At 40.6% G+C, this 26,969-nt stretch overlaps 2 protein-coding genes across 2 annotated transcripts in view; one reads left to right on the forward strand and one right to left on the reverse strand.

The window, feature by feature from the left end:
* LEMD3 (LEM domain containing 3) overlaps nucleotides 1–14,828 on the reverse strand; it is a 79,627-nt gene extending 64,799 nt beyond the window's left edge. Inside the window, exon 1 of the mRNA XM_062203291.1 lies at nucleotides 13,270–14,828. Coding sequence (XP_062059275.1) covers nucleotides 13,270–14,806 — 1,537 coding nt within the window. The 5' untranslated portion in view covers nucleotides 14,807–14,828. The remainder of the gene's footprint in view (nucleotides 1–13,269) is intronic.
* A 168-nt stretch (nucleotides 14,829–14,996) lies between these two features.
* The window catches only part of WIF1 (WNT inhibitory factor 1), a 150,896-nt gene continuing 138,923 nt past the window's right edge, over nucleotides 14,997–26,969 (forward strand). The window contains exons 1-2 of the mRNA XM_062203297.1: nucleotides 14,997–15,191; nucleotides 15,317–15,462. Coding sequence (XP_062059281.1) covers nucleotides 15,435–15,462 — 28 coding nt within the window. The 5' untranslated portion in view covers nucleotides 14,997–15,191; nucleotides 15,317–15,434. The remainder of the gene's footprint in view (nucleotides 15,192–15,316; nucleotides 15,463–26,969) is intronic.

The raw sequence follows: 26,969 nt of genomic DNA on the forward strand, positions 1-26,969 counted from the left end.
TATGGGAGAACCAGAAGAAGCTCCTGGCTCCTGACTGGCCCAACTCCAGCTGTTGCAGCCATTTGGAGAGTGAACCAGCCCATGGAAGATCAATCTCTCTCTCTCTCTCTGCCTCTCTGTAACTCTGCCTTTCAAATAAATAAATAAATCTTAAAAAAAAAAAAAGATAAAGCATAAATAATTCTATTGCTGCCTAGTGGTAAGACTGAGGCCTCTGAAGTCAGATGGTTCAAATGTTTGTTGTTAACAGTCAGTAGCTGCCATGACCCTGGAAAAGCCACTCTTACTGTATTCCTGCTATGTTTCAGTTTTCTTCAGGGATAACATTAGTAGTTACCTCCATGAACATTAAAGTGCTCACATGCCAAAAGTTTCCAATAAATGTTTGCTCTTATCATTCAAAGCTTTAGAATATAAAAGGAGGACATGTGGAGATGACATTTTTAAAAAAACAAGATTTTTTTTGTCATAAGCATAAAAATGTTTCTAGAACATCTTGAACCATAATCATAAATGTTCAGATATAATGAAAAACATTTTCATTTTGGCAAGTTCATTCTTCATGTCTGTTCCTCTTTTAAAAAGTTACTTCTAAAAACATGCCAGAAATGAACCTGCATTAATTAAAATTATGTGGTTTTTTTGGTAATTTATTTATTTGAAAGGCAGAGTTGCAGAGTCAGAGGGAGAGACATTATCTTCCATCTGCTGGTTCACTCCCCAAATGACCCCAACAGCCAGAGCTGAACTGGTTAGAAGCCAGGGGCCAGGATCTTCCTCCAGGTCTCCCAGGTAGGTGCAGAGGCCCAAACACTTGGACTATCCTCCGCTGCTTTCCCAGGCAAGGAGCTGGATTGGAAGTGGAGCAACTGGGTCTCGAACCGGCATCCAGTCACAGGCGGTGTCTTTACCACAATGCCAGGCTCTTGTGTGATTTTTAAAAGTAGACATTTCCGGGGCCAGCGCTATAGCACAGCGGGTTATTGCCCTGGCCTGAAGTGCAGGCATCCCATATGGGTGCCAGTTCGAGACCGGCTACTCCACTTCCCATCCAGCTCTTTGCTATGGTCAGGGAAGGTGGCCCAAGACTTTGGGCCCCTGCACCCACATTAGAGACCCAGAGGATGCTCCTAGCCCCTGGCTTCGAATCAGCGAAGCTCCGGCCTTCGGGCCAATTGGAGAGTAACCATCAAATGGAAGACCTCTCTCTCTCTCCCTCTCTCTCTCTCTCTGCCTCTCCTCTCTGTGTAACTTTGACTTTCAAATAAATAAATAAATCTTAAAAAAAAAAAAAAAAGTAGATATTCCCAACTAAGAACACTGTACTACAGAAAAGTTGAAAATGCCAGCTATAATGTGAGGGGTAGGGTGACAGTGTGTCTGGGAATGAATGTCACTCTTACAGTTCTAAAAAGTACATATTCATCTTCTGATAGTTACCTGACACTTAGTAGATGTTCAGTAAGTAATTTGAGGGAACAAGTGAGCAAATGAGTGCGTAGGAGAAACAATTTTTTTTCAAGTAAGCTAAATCAAACAAGAAAGCATTTGTGATCCCCTGGAAGGTGCTCTATTTATAAATATAGGAAGTCATTAATAAGGCTGGCCAGGGTTGTTAAGTGATAGACCAGAGGCTAGAAAAAACAAGATATTCTAAGATTTCTCCCCTAATTAATTTCAGTGGTCTTCTCCATATGGAAATTTGGAAAATATACCTGGGTGAATTTCTACACAGCAAAAGCTTTCTTTATATGTATAAAGTGCTTTCAGGAATTAGCCATAGTCAGCAATTTCCTTATATACACACACAGGCTCTCTAACTCCAAAATAAAATATGTAGGTTCTCTGTCTTTAATGTGCTGTACATTGCTATTTAATGCTATAATTAGTAATCCAATGGTAGTTTTTTTCAATTTATGTTGCTATATGGGCAAAATGTTGAAATCTTTACCTAATATATACTAAACTGATCTTCTGTATACAAAAAAAAAATAATAATTTTCTGCTGTGTGCTAAAATGCCCATTTGCTCTGAAAAGTTTCTTTTTTCTAGTCATGTCACATTCAGGGCAGGAGAGCAATTGTTCGTGCATATTTATCACCTAATTAGTTCACAACAGCTGAACTAAACTCTCTCATGATTTTTGCACCCAAGCCTTGTTTCTAAACTTTAGCTTGCCATATGATATCAACATAGCTGTAAAGATGAATTCAAAAGTCATCTTGCAAAAACATTTTAAGCAAAAAGCTGTGGGAAAGCACAGAGCAATAAATCTGCTACCAAAGAAGTAGTATAATTTTAAACACAGTACCTCTACAAATAAAAAAAAAAAAAATAAGATATCTGAAAAGAAATACATGAAGGCTTCTATATGATAGATGTAGTATTTTATTGTCAAAATTCTCTCTGTGAATACAACTTTTACAATCTTACTAAAAGCTAATTTTTTATCAATGTTTTAAAAATAATTTTATAAAACATGTAAAATCTGTGGAATATTAGGTAAATATTAAACCCAAATACTTTCTTCCATGTCAACTCTTATTTAAAAATTATTTGACAGTTTCATTGAAAAAGAATATTGCTTTATTTTTCCAGATGTCAACTGTGTAATTCAGATTAAAGTATGACTTATTAAAACAGCAAAATCCAAAGTTTACTGCTTAAATATATTACTACTTGTTCACTTTCAATGTATGTTAAAAAATTCTGAATATGAAGTCAAAATATAAAGTTATAAGCAAATAACTGCTAGAAAAATGTCTATAGTTAGTACTGGGCTGTGTTCCAAACTAAAATGGCAGCAATTTTTAGTGTATAATAAATTAGTATGTGATTAAAATAAATGTCATTAGTAAGTTACTACTACTTATATTTTTAAAGAGATTTCCAATAGTTTAAGATATTCTTTTTAAAAGCTTATTATTTATTTATTTTTACTTGAAAGGCAAAAAGAGTGAGAGAGGGAGAGGGAGAAAGATAGTCTTTCATTCACTTGTTCACTCCCCAAATGCCTGCAACATACTTGGCTGGGCCAGCTGAAGCTAGGAGCCAAGAACTTCTCCCAGGACTCCCACATGGGTGGCAGGGATCCAAGTACTTGACCCATCATCTGCTGCCTCCCACAGTATGTCATTAGCAAGAAGCTGGATTAAAAGTGGAGGTGGGATTCGATCACAGACACTCCAATATGAGATGGAAACATCCCAAGTAGAGGCTTAACCTGAGCGCCGCACACCTGCTCCTATACTTCTTAAACTACTTATTTACACTGAGGTTATAAAAGTTCCCTTTTATTTACATAAAATATTTTTCATGCAGGTAAAGTTAACAGAATAATTAATGAACAAGGAGAAGTGAGCTTTAAAGTCTTACAACTCTGAGGAATGCTGAAAATGCCTAATTTTTAAGTATCCTTGAACCTGCAGAATGCTTTATTTCCTTTAAAACAAAGGGAAAATAAAAAGTTTATTTTAAAGAAGCAAAACAGAGTAACAGGTCTTTACAGGCTAAAAATAAAACTGGAAAAAATAGGTTTCAAAGTGGTAATACAAATCAGATGACTACTTTCCACTACCAGTTTTGAGACCGTGTAAATCTTTTTTTTTTTTTTTATTTGACAGAGTTATAGACAGTGAGAAGGCGAGAGAGAAAAAGGTCTTCCTTCCATTGGTTCACTCCCCAAATGGCCACCATGGCTGACGCTGCACCGATCGGAAGCCAGGAGCCAGGAAAGCCAGGAGCCAGGTGCTTCTTCCTGGTCTCCCATGTGGGTGCAGGGGCCCAATCATTTGGGCCATCCTCCACTGCCCTCCCCGGCCACAGCAGAGAGCTGGACTGGAAGGGGAGCAACTGGGGCTAGAACCCGGCATCCATATAGGATGTCGGTGCCACAGGCGGAGGATTAACCAAGTGAGCCACGGCACCAGCCCCCGAGACTGTGCAAATCTTTTTAAAAATTTGATTAAAATTTTATCATTCTATATTACACTTTTACATATTATATACTGTGGTTTGCATTAAATTGTGGCAGATGCCCCCTCCCCTACATATCAATGAATTAATCTAAAACCTAAATGATGTGATTTCTAATTGTTAACAACAAACTTGGATATCCTTTTTACAGATTATTTTTGGCACATATAGGACTTCATGCATTAATCAACTTCACCCACCCATACTCTTCTGAATTTTCTGGATAATAACAATAATTGCAGAGAATACATATTGGGTACTTATATATTTTTATCTATTAAAAAGGCAATTTAGTAAATTGGCTAAGAGCCACTATCTGCATTCAAATCCTGCCTTTGCACTTACTAGCTATATGATCCTGGGCAAGTTACTTAATTTCTCACTGTATCAGTTCATCTATAAAATGGGCAAAGTACCTACACCATAAGATTTAAATAATAATAATTGCTCAGTGCCTGATACGTAGTTGGTTCTACACAGCATTAACTATTATTTCTGTGTAACAAGTTCTGAGCTTTTCTGTGTTATTTCATTAATGCTTGTAATCCTACATAATAGATGAAGAAGATATTGAGGTATACAGTGGCACAGTGGCTAAGTAATCTGCCTTTAATTAAAAAAAAAAAAAAAAAAAAACCTAGCAAGATAAAATGGCCAATATTCAATCCCAGGTTCTCTGGTACCTACATTCAAGCACTACTCTCTCATTTTTACTCCAGACCCTGCAGGATATTTCTACTTGAACAACTCAATTAGCCTCAAATAAAATCTCTCTGTTGTCTTTCCCCAAGCAAGATCCCTCTTCAACATCTCTAATTCCTCTCAAGGATACTGTCAGTATCCCAGGCTCATAAACACAGAATAATCTTTGACTCTCATGTTTTATTTTCTATATCCAAAGAGTTACCAAGTATTGTATTTTTTTCTTTATATGGATTGTCTCACTCATAGGCCCAACTCCATCCCCACATTTATCAACCTCCTTCAGGTTTCCTAACTCCACATCTGTTTATCACCCCACTCCTTCCCTCAAACCTTCTATCTCCATTATCTATCCACCACCCATTTAACCTTCTTAACAGACCAGTATGATCACATGAGTCCTCTGATTGAAAACCTCTATAGATCCTCATTGCTTAATCTACAAATTCCAGGGGCCAGCGCTGTGGTCTAACAGGTTAAACTGCAGTCTGCACTGCTGGCACTCCATATGGGTACTGGTTCTAGTCCCAGCTGCTACACTTCTGATCTAGCTCCCTGCTAAATGCACCTGGGAAAGCAGTGGAGGATGACCCAAGTCCTTGGGCCCCTGCACCCATGTACAAGATCTGGAAGAAGCTCCTGGCTCCTGGCTTCGGATCAGCACAGCTCCAGCCCTTGCGGCCAACTGGGGAGTGAACCATCGGAAGGAAGACCTCGCTTTCTTTTTCTCTGTGTAACTCTGACTTTCAAGTAAATAAATAAATCTTAAAAAAAAAAAAAACAAAAAACCCAGCTGAGCAGTTGTACAATTACATCTCATTTACCTTTTCTGCCCTAGTCCCTTAGTGGCCATGCTTTAAACAGTGGAATTCAGAAAATATACTGTTTTGGGTCAAGATCTAGTTTTAAATCATCCTCTCCTACAGTCTACTTGTTTAACCTTAGACAAACTGATAGCTCTATACGTTGTTATTTCTATCTGTGAAATGGTAACAGACTCTACAGACTCTACATTTTATGTTCACTGGAAATATTATAGAAAAAACAATGCATGGCACATTGAAAGCATTTAAAAATGAGTAGCCATTAGGTTTAATTTAATCAACACTGTGACTCCATAACTCCAGTCATTCTAAACCTGTCACTTTCCAATAGGGTAGTCACTAGCCATTATGTGGCTCCTGAGCATTTGCAGTATGGCTAGTCTGAATTGAGTTACATTGTGAGTGTAAAATATAGGCTGAATTTGAAGTATGCAAACAGAACATATAACACCTCATTAGTATTTTTAAGTGGATTTTATCAGTTTACTTCAAAAAGTCTGTGAAAATGGAATTAGAAAGATAAATATGAAACCCATGCATATAAAGGCTCTTCAAGAAGTTCATGGAAAATGTGTATTACGATAAAAATTGCATGGACTTTCACTTTTTTTTTTGCATCAAAATAATCTTATTTGGTCTGGTGCTGTGATACAGCGGGTTAAAGCCCTGGCCTGCAGTGCCAGCATCCCATATGGGCACCGGTTCGAGACCCAGCTGCTCCACTTCCGATCCAGTTCTGTGCTGTGGCCTGGGAAGGCAGTGGAAGATGGCCCAAGTCCTTGGGTCCCTGCACAGGTGTGGGAGACCCTGAGGAAGCTTCTGACTCCTGGCTTTGGATTGGTGCAGTTCCAGCCATTGCAGCCAATTGGGGAGTGAACCAGCAGATGGAAGATCTCGATCTCTCTCTCTCTCTCTCTCTCTCTGCCTCTCTGTGTAACTTTGACTTTCAAATAAATAAATAAATCCATAAAAGTTAAAAAAAATAAATCCTTAATGGGTACTGAGTAGGTAACCAATTACTGAGTTAGAGGACAAGTTCATCATCAGTGTTTATGCAGTCATCCCTCATATTAAAACTTGAAGATGCTCAAGTTGAAGATGCCTTTTATAAAATGGCATAGCATTTCAATCCAACCTACATACATCCTCCGGTATACTTTAAATCATCTCTAGATTACTTAAATACTTAATATAATGCTATTTAAATAGTTGTTACACAACTTTTTAAAAAAGATTTACTTATTTATTGAAAGTCAGTCACACCGAGAGAAGGAGAGGCAGAGAGAGAGATAGGGAGGTCTTCCATCCACTGGTTAACTCCCCAATTGGCTGCAATGGCCAGAGCTGTGCCAATTTGTCTTCCCATGCAGGTGCAAGAGCCCAAGGTCTTGGGCCATTCTCTACTGCTTTACTAGGCCATAGCAGAGAGCTGGATCGGAAGTAGAGCAACCGGGTCTCGAACTGGCGCCAATTGGGGAGGCTGGCACTAGTAGGCGGTGGCTTTACCAGCTATGCCACAGCGCCGGCCCCACACTACATTGTTTAAGGTGTAATGACAAGAAAAAAGTCCGTATATGTCGGAAGAGATGTAATTTTCTTTTTAATATTTTCAATCATAATTGGTTGAATCCATGAATGTAGAATCCACAGACACAGAGGGTCAACTGGATAACTGACAGACGAACATTTATTCCACAAATATTTACTGAATAATGAATCTGTGCCAAATATATTATTATGACTTCCATCTATTAAGAGCTCTATGTGCCAGGCAATAAGACTAAACATATTATATATATTAGCTCATTTAATGCTTAAAGCCATTCTCAAGCATTACCATCTTCTTTTCTGAGACCAGGGAGTCACTAGTAAAGTCACAGAGCATGTAAAAGAAATAGACCCAAGAAACTTAGAACTGAGTAAAAAAGTTTGTGCCCTTTACCGCTGTTCTGAACTCCTTCTACAGAAAGATTACTTCAAGGAGCTGTAATGTATCCAGCATGGTGGACTTACAGGATTATAATCCATTACAATAAATGCTATTATTTATTATATTAAGGATATATAACACTTTATTTGAGCAGAGAATTGTAGGCCAAACACTAGGATAAAGAGGATGGGGAGCCAGAGAAGATGTCTAGAAGCAACATTTTTAAAGAATGGACAGTATGGGGCTGGCGCCGTTGGCATAGTAGGTTAAGCCTGTGCCTGTGACACCAGGCTTATTCCATATGGTCACTGGTTTGAGTCCTGGCTACTCTACTTTTTCTTCTTTTTTTAAGATTCATTTATTTATTTGAGAGTCAGAGTTACATAGAGAGAGAAGAAAAGGCAGAGTGAAAGAAGTCTTCCATCCACTGGTTCACTCTCCTATTGGCCACAATAGCCGGAGATGTGCTGAACCGAGGCCAGGAGCCAGGAGCTTCTTCTGGGTCTCCCACATGGGTGCAGGGGCCCAAGGAATTGGGCCATCTTCCACTGCTTTCCCAGACCATAGCAGAGAGCTGGATTGGAAAGGGAGCAGCAGAGACTCGAACCAGCGCCCATACGGGATGCAGCACTACAGGTAGCAGCTTTACCCGCTATGCTACAGAGCCAGCCCCAGGGCTGCTGTATTTCTAATCCAGCTCCTTGCTGACTGCCTGGGAAAGCTGTGAAAGATGGCCCAAGTGTTGGGCCCCTGCACCCACATGGGAGACTCAGAAAAAGCTCCTGCCTTAATTTGGCCCAGCAAAAGCTGTTGCGCACATTTGGGAAGTGAACAAGAATGGAAGACCCCTCTACGTCTTTCCCTTTCTCTTAACTCAGCTTTTCAAATCAATAAATCAATCTTAAAAAATAAAAATAGTAGTTGGACAATAAACTGGGATAAACAATAACCAAAAAGGAATACCATGTTTAAAGGCATCAAAGCACAAAATCATGATGTACTCAGTGAATACCAATTAATTCAGTCTTCCGGAAAGTCAGCATGATTGAAAGGGACTAGTGACAAATCAAGCTAGAAACAGCAGTCACAGTCAGATCATGAAGCGTTAAGCCAAGGAGTTTAGATTTTGGCCAATAAGTAACAGAAAGTCACGTAATTTTAAGCAGAATAGGTTAAATTTCATTTATGCTTTAGAAATATTGCTCTGACACTGAAAAATGTACTGGAAGAGTCATATAGTCTAAAAGCAGGCTATAAAAAGTTCAGTGAAGAGACTACCCAAAAGCAGTGGTGAAAGAAAAAAAAACGAAGTTGAAATATATGTAGCAGACAGAACAGTTCTTGGTAACCAATTAGGTTGGTTAGGAAAGGTGAAGAAGAAGGAATATAGGTAAACCCAAAGTTCCTCCCCTAAGCTCTGAGTGGATGGAATTAAATCAGGCAATAGAAGGGCAAAAACAAGGTGAAGGTGAAAATGGCATTGGTACTTCTGGTACATCCAAAAGAAGTTTAACAAACAAAAGGCTAAGTCTAGACGTTAGGAGAGAAATCTAAAAGTGAAAATACAAAATCAGGAAGGACTAGCCAGGGAAGCAGATGAAACTGCCTAGGAAAATGTGTATCAAAAGACAGTCATTTGACTTAGCAGTTAACACTACTTCAAGTTCAAGTCCCAATTCCAGCTTCCTGCTTATGAGCAACCTGGGAAGTGGCAGATGATGGCTCAAAGTAGTTGGGTCTCTGCCACCCACATGGGAGACCCAGATTGAATTCTCAGATCCTGGCTTTGGCCTGGCAAAGTCCCAGGCACTGCAGGCATTTGGGTAGTGAATCAGTGGATGGGAAGTCTGTCTGCAAACTAGGAGGATAGGGATACAGATGTTTGTAAAGGAGAGAGTATAATGAAGAAGGAAGCTGTCAATGTACTGAATGCACCAAAGAGGGGAGCAAAGGAAAATAACTGGTAATTTGAAGAAGAATGGTTCCTGAAGAATGGTTGGAAAAGAAACCTAGGCAGGACTAAATCAATGAGTTTAATGAGACTGGCTGGGAAGGGAACAATTAGAGGAGAATAAGAAGGTTGAAAAACATTTTCAGGATGGAAGGAATTTTAGCATTTGTATATGATAAGAAAGATTTTTAAATTATATCTTTGCACTTAAAACCAGTATATGGAAGTTACCGTTGACACAATGTTAAGTGAAGATACAAGTCGCAGAATATGCACAGTAGTATGCCACTTAAAATTTAAATTCCTTTAAATGGCCCTCAAGGCCTTTAGGTGCTTTACAACCTGGCTCCTGCTTACCATTAATCTTATTATATACCATTATTCTCATTCAGTCTCAGCAACAAGAGAATTTGTCAGTGACTCATGGGTTACACACTTGCTGTTACTTCTGCCAGAATACCCTTCCCTGTCAATGGCTAGTTCCTTCAAGTCATTCAGATGCCAGTTCAAACATCACCTCCTTATAGGTGCCTACCAACTTGTATGATTTATCACATACCCCTTAAAGTACTAGCATTACCGTGTGTTAGCATCCACCACTAATTGATTTCATCCTCTGTTTTTCCATATAATGTTCATTACATACTGCCGCTGCTTAAAATAGGGCCTGGCACATAGTAGGCCCTTTGCTGTCAAATGAAAAAATATACATATACATATACACATACACACACACATATTGACATGAGAAAAACAGATTTTAAAGTTTTGAAAGGATATAATACTTGAACTTATTTATAATGAGGTGTGTGTGAGACCAGGAAGAGGGTCATACAAAGACCATTGTTTTCTTTTTGCTTCCTCTCTATTCAAATTTTCTACAAAAGTCATGTCTTTCATAATTAAAGAATGTTTTTAAAACAGTGATCATAAGAATCTTAGATAGTCAATCTATCCTGCTTCTCTACTTTCTTTCTGTGGGTTGTCATGATCCAGTCACCTGTGGGACAAGAGAGTAACTTAAATGCAGGCTGATGCTTGAATTGTTTTGGTAGGGAAGTTCAAAGTTAAAAATCTTAAACCTTGGAGCTGGAAAGAGCTTAGAGATCATCTAATCAAACCTCTTAATTTTAAAGATAAGGAAGCAGACACTCAATAATTTAATAAAACAGGGTACTAACAAAAAGCTTTCAAAGACCAAGTGATTAAGAACTACTTAAGACTATTATATGCTATACATAATTTAACTCATAAAAGCTTACTAAAGCTTACTGTCGCATACAGCCTACAATCTTCGGATGAAATTATTACTTAAAGTAAAACTGTTTCTTAAGCACATTATTTGACCAATGAACCCTATGGTTAAGGATCGTAATATGACAAAGGATTCAGAATACATAAATACAGGGAGTAAAAATTATTCACTCTTGAAATCCGTTAGCTATGTGACTAGCTGAACTAGAAGGAATTTCTTTTCACCAGGGTTTTCAATATATCAAGTATATCATACACTTAAAGATTCGATATGCTTTGATTCAAATTTCTGTATCAATTTCTACAATGTGCACTTAATGGATTTAATGAAAATTAAATATTAAATAGGTTAGAAATGCACCACTAAATATCACTTTCAGAAATGACTTAACTATTTGTTTACATACACACTGTAGTTTACCAGGAATATAACAAATTTGATCCAAAGCTCTGAATAATGCCACCTTATGTTTGTTTAACAAACTACTTCATTTGACTCTTTCAACAAATCCACAGACAACATAGATTGTTATTCCATTCCATTCAGCATACAGGAGTAAGACTCAGAGGTTAAGGAGCTTGATCAAAGTCATTCAGGCAAGTCAAGGGACCTAGATCCTCCACCTCTTAATACCATTCTTCATATCCCCCAGGCCACCTCACGTTCACCATTCACTGAAACACAAATTTCCTTCTTCCTATATGGATGGATATAAAGAGGGTTCCAAAACTCCAGCATTCCAATCCTATACTATTTGAAGTTTAGTACATAAGAAAACATTAATCATTCACCTGAACAGTGACGAGAATAGATGAGAGTCACCTTAAAGGAAAAGTGTGCTCATTAGTAATTATGTATGAAATCCTACCAAATATTCAATTATTTTCTTAATAATAGCTCTACAAAAACAAGCCAAACTAGTACTAAGAAAATGTGCTTTATAGTTGGGAAAAATTCTGAAAGCAAATCTTACTCCTACCACTAACTGTTCAACTGTGGGTACATTTCTTTTATGTGTCTCATCATCCTCAGCCATAAAATAACACCATCTGCTTCCATGAGTTGTTGGTAAGATTAAATCAGGCAATATGTGTGAAATGTTCAGCTTTCAGAAAATGACCAACTCTTATAGCTGTCTAGTTAGAGAAACACATAGATGCAGACAGCTACTGCTGAAAGGTAATGCCATTTAATTTACGTAAACTTTATAAATGTAACTTTCAGTGTGCCCATATGTCTTTCTCCCAAAAATGTGAGGCAAGACATACTACATCACTCTTACTCCCAGAGAACCAATTAAAATAAACAGTTCACTTCTTTTCTGATCCCTGTAATTAAACTATAAAGTAATAATCTATTACTTAACTATCTTTGAATTGGTGCTAAATCAAAAGTTAGACTATTTTGACTCCTACTCCTTTACATCTGCTAACTGTATCTTTCATTCTGTTTTATAATACAACTAACATAGTAATCCAATTTTATAAATACAAATCATGTTACAGTGAGTTCACATTGGGTAAAAAGAGTTAAGTCGTGCTTGGTTTTTAAGTTGTCATGGGGAATAAAGAGAGGAAACTGACACTGAGAAAATACACATGTAGCATTCCATTATGCACGTACATTCTCTTTTTTAAACTTCACAAGCTTCATCCAAATCAGTATTAACATTACTTTATAGATTATGAAAAGAAAGCTCCTCCTCTTGCTCAAGAGTCCTGAACAACTCTAACCTACAGGAAGCCTCTTGTGCAACTCAAGGCCTTTTCTCATCTTTCTCAACAAGGCCATCTCCTGCTTCAGGTCTCACCTCAAACACTACCTGCTCTGATCATCCAACCTAAATCAGAGCACACCAACTATCCCTTCTTTATTTCCTTCGCAGAACACAAAATGTTCTGTAGTCACCTTCTTTTTGTGTTTATGGGCAGGGGTACTTTGACTTACCACTGCTGTATGCTCAACAGATTTTATTGGCTTAATGAATGAATGAACACACCTGCCCATCACTGACCAAGTAAGTAGCAGGGCATAGAAACTAATTCAGCAAACACCTGACAACAAACTTCTGCACTGCCCTACCATTGCTTTATTCAAGGGGTGGAGGGGTTGCTTTGGGCCAGGGAAATCAGTTAAGAGGTGTGCCTTACTGATTTTTCATATTCGTTCACTCTATCTTCACAAATACTTAATACTACTATTTAGCCTAAATTTCAAGACATACTACATTGCCTTTAGAATCACACCCCAATTTGAAAAACCACTGCATTGGTCATTCCCCTTAACAATACTAATATTTTGTTGAGTTGATGGCATGGGCACGGCTACTTAAAGCTAAAAGAAAATTCTCATGCACGAATGCATTTTACTGATAGGCTCATAACATTTTCTTACAAGTTATTTTGAATTTCACAATACATCATGCAAAAAGCTTAAACTACCAAACAAGATATCATTTTGATCACGGTAATACTGTTTCCTTACAGAAAGATGACACTTGCGCTCCCTCGGTTGCACTGTGCTTTTAAATCATGATCTTACAGCTGAAAGTTACCTCATGTCAAATGCTAAGGACAGCTAAAGCAGGCTACCAGCAACATTCCTTTTGCTGTCTACAGGGTTTAATACTTACTGTTGAGTCCTCCATCCTCTGATACTCCTGTCCCTCTCATCCCTAGGTAAGTCAGTCCCAACACTAGGAAAAATAAGCAGGCAGCAGTTAGGAGAAACATCGACAAGTAGTGAGCACTGAAACTCCCTGTTGGGGACACCTCTTCCCGTTTAAATTGCTGGAGAAGTTCCTCTTCGGGTTCGGAAAGCTTCGGTTTGTTGTATGTGTTTTTCAGGTAGGTGTGATTGGAGCCCGTGTGATTGGCGTGGTTGATCCTGAGCGAACTAGTGGCGGCCCCCGCCGGACTGGGAGGAAAGCTGTTGGAATAAATCTTGGGAGAGTCCACACCGAAGGCCCCGCTGCCGATATGATTGTTGCTTTTAAGGAGGGAGCCAGTAGAAGACGAATCCAGCGTTGGGTCCATGTCCGTAAGTGGCGGGGTCAGGAGAGGGGCCAGCTTCTTGGCGTTCCCGCGGAATCTAGGAACCGGGCTGGAGTCCACTAGATCACACCCTCCTCCCGGCTCCGCCGCCGCCGCCTCTTCGAGGTTTCGGCTCCTGTCTAGACTCCCGGCAGCCGCCGCCCTGTCATTCATCGCGAGTCCTCCCCCTCCCGGGACTGAAGTCTCCAGCCGGCTGCCGGCAGCTTTAGCAGTCAGCGGAGAGAGCGCCTTGCTGTGGCTCCGTCTGGGCCGATGCCGGGAAAGGGAGTCGTCCTTCAATACCTGTCTGGCGGAGGCCACGTCGTCGTCGTCCTCCTCCTCCGAGTCCGAATAGTTTTCCCTGCAGCTGTAGGGGAGAAGCCGGCTGCCATTCACGGTGCGGCTCGCCCACAGCGGCTCCTCGGCCTCCGGGTCCCTCTCCTCCCCGTCGTCTCTCTCCTCTTCTTCATCCTCCGCAGCCCCATCTTTCCCCGACGGGATCTGCAGCTCGGGCCCCGCCGCCCTTCGGGCCCCCCACCACGCGTGGGGCTTCCTGCGCTCGGCCGAGTTGCTGTTAGTCACCTCGCTGGCGGCCAGGGGCGCCGGAGGCGCTTTGAGCCCGCGGTACTGGAGCGCAGCCCGGTCTTTCCTCCCGCCGCCGGCCTGGTCCCGGGGACTGGCCTCCACGTCCGACTCGTCCGAGCTGAAGCCCAGCAGCACTTTGCTGCCAACCGCGGGGGCGGCCGGCGCGCCCCCGGGCCCTCCTGAGGGGCTCTCCGGGCCTGAGGCTGAGATTCGGCCCAGACCCCCAGGGGTCCTGAAGTAGGAAAGGTCGCCCGAGACCGGCCGGACCCCCATCCCCATGGCCGCCGCCGCCGCCGCCGGTGCCGCGGCGGCGACCGTGGCGGCTGCCGTGTTATTGTTATTACTGTTCCGCGTCTTGGTGCCGCGGCCCCCCGACCGGTACTGCTGCTGCTCTTCCTCTCGAAGCTTCTTCAGCTTCTTGAGGTAGACGGGGCGAGTGCTCTCCGTCACAGGGCCGGGAGACAGGCCGTAACGGCGGAGCTGAGAAAAAAGCTCCTCATCCGAGAGCTGCTGAGGCGCTGAAGCCGCCGCCGCCGCCGCCGCTGCCGCCATTTTCTCTCCAGGGTGTTTTACAAGCTCCGCGCTACCGGAAGTGACGCGCCGCCCTAGACCCTGAACTAGACCGGGCTGCGTCGCCCTCCCAGCGCCATGGGCGCCTCAGCCAATGGGAGGCGCGGGAGGAGCTCACCTGAGCGGGAAAGGGCTACGCTACCTGAGCGGCGCGCGGCTGCCGCGGCCGAAAATGTTTGTACGCCCTCACCTCGCCAGGGCAGCGCCTGCCGCCAGCCCGCGGCGTTCCCCGCCCTGCCCCTCCTGGTGCCATCCCCGGGAGCTGTCTCTCACTCAACTACACCTTGAACTCTTCTTCCCACGTTCCAGGCACTGGGCAGTAATAAACGAAAAGAAATCTGCACTGAAGTTCATGGCATTAGTAGTGGTTGGTTGACTAGTTGGTTGGTTTTCCATTCAAATTTCCCTCTGCCTAGGGAGCCTACAGGGAATGAAATTGTGATAGCCATACCAGGTTGGCAATGTTCCTGACTCCAGGTTCTCTCTTTTCAGTTTGTCTTTCGTTTTGACTTACCAGAAGAAACTCCCCCCAAAAGTGACTTTCTCTTGCTGCTGTCTTTGAGAAACCTCTCAGCCCCATTCCTAGAAGACCCGAAATGGAGCAATCACGATGATAGCTATTCGTTCATCAGTTGGTGGTAAGTTAATTTTTTTTTTTTTCATTTTAAAAAATTAGATGACTTCATTAGGTCACTTTTGGAAATGAAAGTATATCATCTGCTTCATTTTATGAAGAAAGAAATCACACGTCTTTATTTCCTTTTAGCACTTTTCCAACTAATGGTTAATTTTTACTTATTATTAATAGATATTTTATTTGTTCAGTTGAAAATTATTTTATCCTTTGCACTGTAAGCTCCACGAACAGACCTTCCATCATTCACCACACTAGTAGGAGCTCATTAAACATTTATTGAAAGAATTAATTATGGAGCTATGATATGACTTGAATATTTTGACATGGAAGTAGTGCCAGGTGAAATGGAGAAGACTTTACACAAAATCAAAACACCTAAGACTGCTAAAACCTGGAAATCCAACACTGTCATTTAAAAAATAGGAAATAAATCCCAGAGAGGTGAAATTGATAAAGATCTTTTCTCATTTCCTCAAATCTTGGCATAGTGTACACTTACTGAGTACTTAAACCTGTCAGCTACATGGCAGCACCTAGCAACAATATCTGACACACTACAATAATTTTGTCAATGAGTTATTTTATCTTATATGCAGTTGTTCAGGAAAGTTTATTAATCCAAAGCATATATACTACCTTGTCACATCCTGAATCCAATAGCAAAGTAAGAAACCTTTTGATGTCCTTTGATGTCCTTTCTCAGTGAGACTTTAAGATTTATATTTGTTCCTGAATCTATGACTGTTATATACTTATGAGTGCTTGGCACAATAAATTATAATGGCAATGATGATGATGGCCCAAAATTTATTAGCATAATTATCTGAGTAGGGAATCAAATAATTAGAAACTTCTTGGACCTGTGTCTCAGTATAGCAGAGCAGTTAAGCTGTGAACGTAACAGTTAAACAAAATTGGATATAGACCCAGCCCTGCCTCTTATTCTTAGTCCAACATTTTTTTTCACACCCTACCTGCTCTTCAGGTAGGAATCATAAAGATCTATTGGTTCAGCTTCTGATTTTCATGAACCTTTAAATGTCCGCCTATAAGGATTGTTGGGCCATTTATATTTCTGCTTAAGACTTTGGGCGAGCTATTTGATCTTTCTGAGCCTTTCTTTTCTGTATACACAAAAGAGGGGCAATGAACTTTCCTGAGAAAGCTATTTTAAGCATTCAGTGAGATTATGTCTGTGTAATGCTTAGCACCATACTTAACACACAGTGTGCACCCAGTCAATGTTAGTAACGTGGAGCAAAGCATTCTGTGCTTCTGTTGTGGTGACATGGATCCTGAGAACTGTTGTAACAGCAGTTAAAGAAGATATCACTACACAAACAGAAACAGATAAAGACAAACTTTGTCTGAGGGATTAAGTAATCAAATTTAAGAGTTAGTGAAGAAGGAGCCAATGCTGTGGCATAATGAGTTAAGTATCTGCCTGTGGCACTGGCATTTCATATGGGCTGCTTCACATCCTATGCAACTCCCCGCTAATGGCCTGGGAAAGCAGTGGAGGATGGCCCAAGTGCTTGGGCCTTTGCCACTCATATGGGAGACCCAGAAAAAGCTCCTGGCTCCTGGCTTCAGATCTGCCCAGTTCCAGCCATTGCAGCCATTTAGAGAGTGAACCAATAGATGGAAGACTACTTTCTATCTCTCCAACTCTCTGTCTATAGCTCTGCCTCTCAAATAAATAAATAAATCTTTTATTTTTTTTTTTTAAGAATTAATGAAGATCAGGATTTTAGTCATCATGATCCTTCATCATTTCAGGGACAATTAGGTTTGGAATGAAGAACCAAAGATCTCCAGTCTCAAAATTCTGTGACTTAGCCTTCCAGAATCTCAGATTTATTTTATTTATTTTAAAGGCAGAGTTACAGAGAGAGAGGGAGAGACACAGAGATATCTTGTATCCACTGGTTTGCAGCCTTGACAGCTAGGGCCGGACCATCCTCCACTGCTTTCCCAGTGCATGAGCAGGTTACTGGATCTGACGTAGAGTAGCCAGGACTCAAACTGGCCCCCTTATGGGATGCCAGCATGCTATGCCACAAGGCCAACCTTTCAGTTTGGTTTCTTTTTTTTTTTTTTTTTTTTTTAGATTTTAATGTATTTATTTGACAGGTAAAGTTATATACAGTGAGAGGGAGAGACAGAGAGAAAGGTCTTCCATCCTCTGGTTCACTCCCCAAATGGCTGCAACAGCCAGAGCTGGGCCAATCTGAAGCCAGGAGCTTCTTCTGGGTCTCCACATGGGTGCAGGAGCTCAAGTGCTTGGGCCATCCTCTAATACTTTCCCAGGCCACAGCAGAGAGCTGGATCAGAAGTGGAACAGCTGGAACTCGAACTGGTACCCATTTGGGATGCCAATGCTCACAAGCAGAGGATTCACCCATTGTGCCACAGCACCAGCCCCCAGTTTATTCTTTTTAAAAATGTTAATAGTATTGCTTACCCTACTTGGAAAATAATTAATATTCAATAAATACTTTTTGAGAATAATGATTGAACACTATGTGAGAATGCTGTTCAAATATGTTGTTTACATGTTAAGAATTATCACCAGATATTGATAACCATGACTACTACAATGGATTTACAACTCTATACTTTACAAAGAACTTTCTTCTCTAGAAACCTTTCTTCTGAAGATACCGAGGGCATGATTTATTCCAGAGAACTCTGGGATTATAATCCCCCATTTTTCTGGTACTTGAACAGACATGGCACAACACTTTCTTAGAAGAATGTTTACCATTGCTACTGCTCACTTCTGACATTGTCCTCATTTGCTAATGGATCTTTACTCCTGCTTGCAAGTTGGCCAAATTTTCAAGCAGTAGGCTGTATTCTTAACTGCACCCAGATATTTGACATGAAGTACAATCTCAAACTCTGTCCTCTGTAGCTTCAAAATATTTGACTAAGAACATCATTTATGATAGCTTGCAGAAAAATAGGCAGTTCATCTTCTCCTAATTTTATTTTTGCCATAAACCTGTTCATCAAAAAACAGTGCAGCTTAGACCACATTGCTAACAAATTATTCCCCCATCCACTTTTCCAGTTTCCAGTAAAGTACTTTCCACTATATTGCACTTTATAGTTATGACATCAGTTCCTATTGAAGAACTTTCTATAGAACGTTATGAAACCCAGTGATATGTTCAAACAAAGATACTGCTAAGAGTTCATTTTTTTTTTTTTTAAGATTTTATTTGAGAGGTAGAATTACAGACAGTGAGAGGGAGAGTCAGAGAGAAAGGTCTTCCTTCTGTTGGTTCACTCTCCAAATGGCTGCAACGGCCGGAACTGCACAGATCCCAAGCCAGGAGCCAGGTGCTTCTTCCTGGTCTCCCACGTGGGTGCAGGGGTCCAAGGACTTGGGCCATCTTCTGCTGCTTTCCCAAGCCACAGCAGAGCTGGGTTGGAAGAGGAGCAGCCAGGACTAGAACCAGCACTTATATGGGATGCCGGCGCTGCAGGCGGAGAATTTACCTACTGTGCCACAACACCGGCCCCATGTTCATTTCCTTAAAGAATGTAGCTGTGTCTTTGTATGGCGACACTTTGTTTTTGCTTTATTTTTTGTGATGTGAAATTCACATAGCATAAAATTTACCATTTTAAAAAAATATGTATTTGTTTATTCGAAAGGCAGAGTTACATAGAGAGAAAACAAGAGACAGAGAGATCTTATATCTGCTGATTCACTCCACTCCCCAAATGGCCACAATGGCCAGGGTTGTGCCAGGCAGAAGCCAGGAGCTAGTAACTTCATATGGGACTCTGATAAGTCCCATGAGTCCAAGTATTTGGGCCATCTTCTGCTGCTTTCCCAGGCACATTAGCTGGGAGCTGGATTGGGAGTGGAGCTACCGGGACTCAAACTGGTGCCCTTATATGATGCCAGCATTCCAGGCAGCCGCTTAACCCATTGTACTATTGTGCCAGCTCCCAAATTAATTATTTTAAAATGTACAAATAGTGACATTTATCACATTCACAATGTTGTGCAACCATCACCTCAACCTAGACCCAAAATATTTTTATCACCCCAAAGACAATCCCATGCTCTTTAAGTAGTCATTTCTTACTTTCTTCTTTCCCCAACCCCTAGTAAGCACTAACCTGCTTCTTATCTCTTTAACTATTCTGGATATGTCATAAATGGAATTAAACCTTATGTGACCTTTCATTTAGAATAAATTAAAAGTTCATCCATGTTGTAACATGCACCAGAACTTTTTTTTTTTATCAATATATGATAGTTCATTGGATGGATATGCCACATTTTCTTCATCCATTTACCCATAGATGGATATTTTGGTTATTTCCATGTTTGGTTATATGAGTAATACTACTATAAACTACTCTTTTGTCTTTAACCTTGGATATTTGTTAAATAGGAAGGAGGCATTAGCATGAGGTTGTCCCTGTACCCAGAGTTCATAATAAGCAAAGTGAAGCTTGGAAGTATTTCTTGTAAGTGCATTAAAAAAGACTCACCTCACCCAGTCACAAACAGCTAACCAGCCCAGCGGTTATATAACTAGAGACCTCCTATTAGACCATACCCAAATTATGCAAACACTTACGTGTTGACCGTGAGTTTATTTCTTTCCATCCATGTTCAACTTGTAAGGCCTGCTTAATCACTCTGCCAGAGCAGAACCTATAACTGTTTTTTGATCTAGGAGTTTCTTGATTCTTGAATCTTTTTTTTTTTTTTTTGCTTAAATAAATTATTCTATTAAATTTAGGTTGTGTTAACAGATGCACAGTGTAATTTTGGTAGCTTGCTATGTTCCTTCTTTTGAGATGGCAGCTAAGAAGTTCAGACCATAATTTGTGGCCTCACCATCACAAGTATATAGAGCTATATAGCATATATTTTATAAATTAATTCCTTTTCAAAATCTACCTAAATTTCCTAGCCATATTTTCATGTGCCTCAGTTAAAAAACAAGTGATTTTATTTTTATTTTATCTTCCCAATATAGTATGCATCTTTCCAGCTGCCTTTAATTGTTGAGAGGAACTCTTCAATTCCTCTGACAGTCCAACAGGTAGCTTTTATTAGTCTTCATCTTTTACAGATGAAGAAAAAGAATGCCAAAAAGGTTGCTTGGTTCAAGTCTCACAATGGTCAAATGGGAAGTTGAAAACCAGGACCTCTGAATCCAAATTCTGCGGTCTTTCCATTATACCATACTAACTGTTAAGTATATTTCTTAAGTCAGTCAGTACTATGTGTAAAAATAAACTTAGTTCCCTCTTTTCTCACCCACCCTAAAGAGGAAGGAGTCTGTTTTAGGGTAAGGAAGAAGACAAAAGCTTTTTCAGTTAACCTGTTTTTGTTTTTTTTTTTGTTTTGTTTTGTTTTTTTTTTTTGGCTTTGTTGCTACATGCAGCAACTGGAAAGAAAACTCAGAAATATAAAACTGATTATATCGCTTACCTTTTTAGTAGATTAAAGAAGTAACACAATATTATATTGATGTTATCAGTTAATTTCTCTTAACTTGCCTCAAGGATATGTTCCCTAGTTTTAATCTATAAAGTTCTTGATGTTTGCTTTTCTTGTTAATTGCTCAACTTCTATTCAACACTAACACGCTTCTAAGGAACAAGTCAAAGTAAACAGGCTGAAAATCTAACATGGTATTAAGAAATGTTAGACAAAATTCTTATCCTGTGTTACTGTAAGAATCAGCCAAGAAAGTTTTGTAGCAAGAGCATCTGTCTTATTTTTCTATATATAACTCAAACAGGTGAGGAAAAATTGTGGGATTCAAATAAACAATGTACATATGCCATGATTGATAATTTTTTTTTTTTTTTGAAAGTCAGAGTTACACAGAGAGAGAGAGGAGGGGCAGAGAGAGAGAGAGAGGTCTTCCATCTGCTGGTTCACTCCCCAATTGGCTACAACGGCCGGAGCTGCGCCGTTCCGAAGCCAGGAGCCAGGAACTTCCTCCAGGTCTCTCACGTGGATGCAGGGGCCCAAGGACTTGGGCCATCTTATACTGCCCTCCCAGGCCACAGCAGGGAGCTGGATGGGAAGTGGAGCAGCCAGGTCTCGAACTGGCGCCCATATGGGATGTCGGTGCTTCAGGCCAGGGTGTTAACCTGCTGTGCTACAGCACTGGCCCCAATAATTATATTCTACTCTAATTATGTAAGTGAGTGAATTGCTTCAATCATATACTAAAAGTCATGGAGGACATTTTGCTTTAATATATGATGGATAAGGCTCTGAAAGGAGGTTTGGGTTCTATTCCCAATTCTTCAATTAATTAATTGTAGTGATATTTTAGATTTTCTTGCTGCCTCTTAGTCTATAAAAGCTTTATAGTCTCTCATTTGATCTTTACACCAATTCTAACAGGAGTTATTATTATCCCAATTCTATGGATAAGAAATAAAGGCTCAAGAAGGTGCTATTATGGGACCTAATAAAGGCTGACATCCAAAACCACTCTTAGGTTGTCTGACCTTAGATTTACTGTTTTCATCCTACCATGCTGTCTCTCATGAGAATTCATCATTTAACCTTTTATCTTTCAGTTTTTTTAATCTCTAAAATGAGGAAGTAAAGCTACTTGACTGTTACGGTCCTTTCCAAATCCCAGATTTTCTGGAAGTACTTTCTTATAATTAATTACTACTATATTTTTTATTTTAGTTACTTATACATTTGTCTTATATCTTCTTCCTAGACTTTGTGTTCCTTGAGAGAAGGGTCTATGACTTTATAAAACTTGCATTTTATAAAACTTGATTTGCCATCTCCTAACTTTTTGTCTTAGACATGGTTGGTATGCACATGTGTTGAATAGTAAAGAGATACCACATATCACACCATGGTATTTGAGGTGACATGCAAACACGATATACATTAGGAATAGGCTGCTGTAGGATCACCTAGAAATAAGACTTACATGTGAGTCTGCAGATTGACCATAAATTTTAAGGAATATACACCTGCAAGGAGAATCATGTCCCAGGCTGCTTTAGAGGTTTGAGTTCATCAAATGGCAAAAGGTACTTTAAAGAAAAAAATTATTTGAGAGAAAAAGTGAAAGAGAGCTCCTAGCCATTGATTTACTCTCCAAATGCATGAAACTGAATACATAGATTCCAGGAACTCAATCACTTAAGACATTACCACTACCTCTGAGAGTCCACAGTAGCAGGAAGCTGGAATCAACATACAGAGCCAGGAGGCAAAAACCTAGGCACTCCCATATGATACATGGGTATCCTAACCACCATACCTAGCAAAACACATTTTTATTTTTTTTAAAGATTTATTTTATTTATTTGAAAGAATTGCAGAGAGAGGTAGAGACACAGAGAGAGGTCTTCCATCCACTGGTTCACTCCCCAGATGGCCACAACGGCCGGAGCTGAGCCCATCTGAATTCAGGAGCCAGGAGCTTCTTCTGGGTCTCCACATGGGTGCAGGCGCCCAAAGACTTGGGCCATCTTCTACTGCTTTCCCAGGCTGTAGCAGGGAGCTGGATCAGAAGAGGAGCAACCTGGACTAGAACCAGTGCCCATATGGGATGCCAGTGCTTCAGGCTAGGGCTTTAACCTACTGTGCCACAGCGCTGGCCCCACAAAACACATTTTAATAGCAAAAGTTTCCTGTCTTACACCATATAAGTAGTGGGGTAAAGAAAGAGATATGAATACTTCTGTTTATGACTATATTTTTTTTTTCAATGGAATCTTCTTAAACATCGTTTTATTTGTAAGAGAACTTCCTATGAAACAGGCATAGTGAATCACCAGATTTGGGTTTTTTAACACTTTTAAACCTTGGATTATGTATCTCTTGATGTTTTTTCTCAATTCTCATTAGCTTAAGCATGGATAGAGAAGATAGCATGGCAGAGAGCCGTGGTTAGTTTTTATAATGGGAGAGAAATCTCCTCTTCCATCACTCACTACAGACCTGCTCCTGACCTCTGCTGCCTGCCTCTAAAAGACAATATTTGCTGTCCATACGCAAAAGAGGAATGCCTCTAAATGTTCTGTGTCCTTCTAGTGTTCATTTGACCCTTAAAGAACAGTTTCACAATGAACAGCAGTATTCAGTGGGTTTTTCACTGTTAGATGGCCCAGGACACCTCTCCAGGCAATAAGCTGGATTCGGCTTAGACTCACCTCATTTGTTTCCCTCTCTCAGGGATCACTGTTCTTTGTAGCTAATTGTATTGTAACTGTTGTTTCAGGCTAAAGGGTAAATCCAATCCTTGTTATTCCATTTTGACAGGAAGCAGAAATCTCAGGACATTAGGATTTAATATATTCCTCTAGGTATTTTTCACATGCTTGAAAATTCCCCAAATGAGACAAAAAAAAAAAAAATGGAGAGGGACTGGCTTTGTCATGCAATAGACTGAGCCACTGTCTGTGATGCCAACATCCCATGTGAGTACAAGAAGTCCTTCCTGCTCCACTGCAATCCAGCTCCTTGCTAATGGACCTAGGAAGGCGGTGGATGATGGCCCAGATGGGAGACCCAGTTTAAGTTCCAGGCTCCTAGCTTCAGCATAGCCCAGCTCCATTCTGTGGTTGGCAGCCATTTAGGGAGTGAACCAGCAAATGCAATAATAATTAATAAAATAAATCTTTTAAAAAATACTTATTTATTTATTTGAGTGCAGAGTTACAGAAAGAGAAGGAGAGAGAGAGAGAGAGAGAGCGAGAGCGCGAGAGCACTATCCACTGGTTCACTCTCCAAATGGCCGCAATGGCCAAGGACGAGCCAGGCTACATCCAAGAGCCAGGAGCTTCTTCTGGGTCTCCCATGTAGGTAGCAGGGGTGCAACCACTTGGACCATCTTTTGCCACTTTTCCAGGCCATTAACAGGGGGCTGGATTGGAAGTGGAGGAGCTGGCTCCACTTTGCTAGTGCCAATATGGGATGGCTACATTACAGGTGGCAGACTAACTCCACTATGCCATAATGCCAGCCCCAATAAACAAATCTTTAAAAATTAAAGATGAATAATGGATTCTTAGTATGACAGAAGCATTTTGAAGGAAAATAGTGGTACATAATGGGAATCTTGCACAATTCTTTAATGTGAGATATAAATTCTCTCCTTTGGCTCCCTAGGAACTCTTCAGTAGAATCTATATAACTATATTTTTTGTTGTTTTAACATATAAAAAGTTAGACTAGTATCTTTAAGATCTGTGCCTAATCCCCTCAGATAACTATAATTTTGTGGTATGATTTTGGTATTTATCATTCTCATACATCAATACATCACCTCTTTGTTCTCAGTTCCCCTATGTCTCTATCTCTCTTATATACACACACAGAGCATGTATATAAAACACTTTATTTTTAAATTTTATATAAATGATATATTTTGCTTTCACTTTTTAGCTCAACATTTTATTTATTTATTTATTTGAAATTTTATTTATTTGAGCGGTAGAGAGAGAGAAAGACAGAGAGAAAGGTCTTCCATCTGCTGGTTTACTCCCCAAATGGCCACAAATGCCATACCTGAGCTATTCTGAAGCCAGGAGCCAGGAGCTCCTTCTGGGTCTCCCATGCGGGTGTAGAAATGATAGAATACAACAATAAACAAAGTAAATATTTTGTGTGAAGAAGATAAGCCATTGAACAAATAATATGCAATATGTCAGTTAGTGATAGGTGTTAAGAAGAAAACCAAAGCAAGGTAAAATGCGGTAGCAAGTAAAGGGGACAGGTGCATGATGTTATTTTACTTTGGTTATTGGGAAGAGCTTTCTGATAATATGACAATTGAGTAGGCATCTGAAGAGAGGGAGGGAGTAAGGTAGATGAATATCTCAGAGAAAAGGGAATGGCAAGGCCAAAAACAGAAAAGGAATGTGCAAGGTGGATCATACTTGAAACAGAAAAGGGTCAGGATAACTGCTTTAGAGAAGGGAATGGGACACAAGTCATGGAGAACAGACCACTGGTAGAAGAGGATTGCAGATTTTGTAGAGAATTTTAGCCCAAGGTAAAGACTGTGAATTTTGCCGGTGCCGCAGCTCAGTAGGCTAATCCTCCGCCTTGCGGCACCAGCACACCGGGTTCTAGTCCCAGTCGGGGCGCCGGATTCTGTTCTGGTTGCCCCTCTTCCAGGCCAGCTCTCTGCTGTGGCAGAGTGCAGTGGAGGATGGCCCAAGTGCTTGGGCCCTGCACCCCATGGGAGACCAGGAGTAGCACCTGGCTCCTGCCATCGGATCAGCGCGGTGCGCCGGCCGCAGTGTGCCGGCCGCTGTGGCCATTGGAGGGTGAACCAACGGCAAAGGAAGACCTTTCTCTTGGTCTCTCTCTCTCACTGTCCACTCTGCCTGTTTAAAAAAAAAAAAAAATAAGACTGTGAATTTCACTTTGAATAAGATGAGAGGCCACTGTAGGGTTTTGAAGAATGGAGCAATATGATATAATTTGTTTTAGGCCTGATAATGGCCCAAGTACTTAAATCCCTGCGACCCTTGTGGGAGACCCAGGTTGAGTAACTGGCTCCTGGAATTGGCTATCACAGATCTGTTTTTTGTGTCCACTCAGGAAGAGAACCAGCAGATGGAAGATCTCTCTGTCTCTCCCTTTCTCTGTGTCACTCTGCCTTTCAAATAAATTAATTAGTTTAAAAAAAAAAAAACACCTGATGATGGTCATGATGGTCTGGAACAGAGTGGTAATGGGGGGAAGTGAGAATCATTAGGAATCTGTCTGTTTTAAAGATAGAGCTAGGCAGGATTTAATTATAAAAGAAATCATGACCATGAGAGAAAGGAGTCAAGAAGGATTCTCAGGTTTTTGGGCTGAGCATTCAGAGGACAGGATTTGCTATTTAGTGAGTAATAGCAGCCAGTGCGTACAGTAAGTCTTTGGGGGAGTCACAATATTCATTTGGATATGAGATGTTTGGGACTTCCAAGGAAAGAGGTCTGGTTAGCAGATGTATTTGTACATGAGTCTGAAGTTCAAAGGAGAAGCTCTGGGTTAAAGTCATAAATGTGAGTGTCAGCACAGATAAAGGGAATCTAAACCTTTATAAATTAGCAGGGAAAGCAAGAGAAAAAGTCTGGGAACTAATCCCTGAAATTCTCCAAATTGAGAGATCAAGAAGAGAATAAGGAGCTTCAGTAGAGACTGAAAATTGGCTGGTAGGAAATAGAGGGAAGCTTGATGTAAGCTGAAATTTCAGAAGAGTCTCTTCAACTCACACACTTGACTCATCCTGTGAAGGCCAAAGGTGATATTTTCCAAAAAGTTAAAACTTCAGGTATAGGCCTTTAAGTTACAAAGTAATATATAGGGGTTGGCATAGTGGTGCAGAGAATGAAGCAGCCATCCATGACACCGCATCCCGTATTGGAGTGCGAGTTCAAGTCCCAGCTGCCCTGCTGCAGATCCAGCTCCTGGATGTTGTGCCTGGGAAAGCAATGGAGATGGCCCAAGTACTTGTTCCCTTACCACCCTCATAGGAG

Source organism: Lepus europaeus, chromosome 10 (genome assembly GCF_033115175.1).
Source record: "Lepus europaeus isolate LE1 chromosome 10, mLepTim1.pri, whole genome shotgun sequence".
In the NCBI taxonomy this organism is placed as follows: Eukaryota; Metazoa; Chordata; class Mammalia; order Lagomorpha; family Leporidae; genus Lepus; species Lepus europaeus.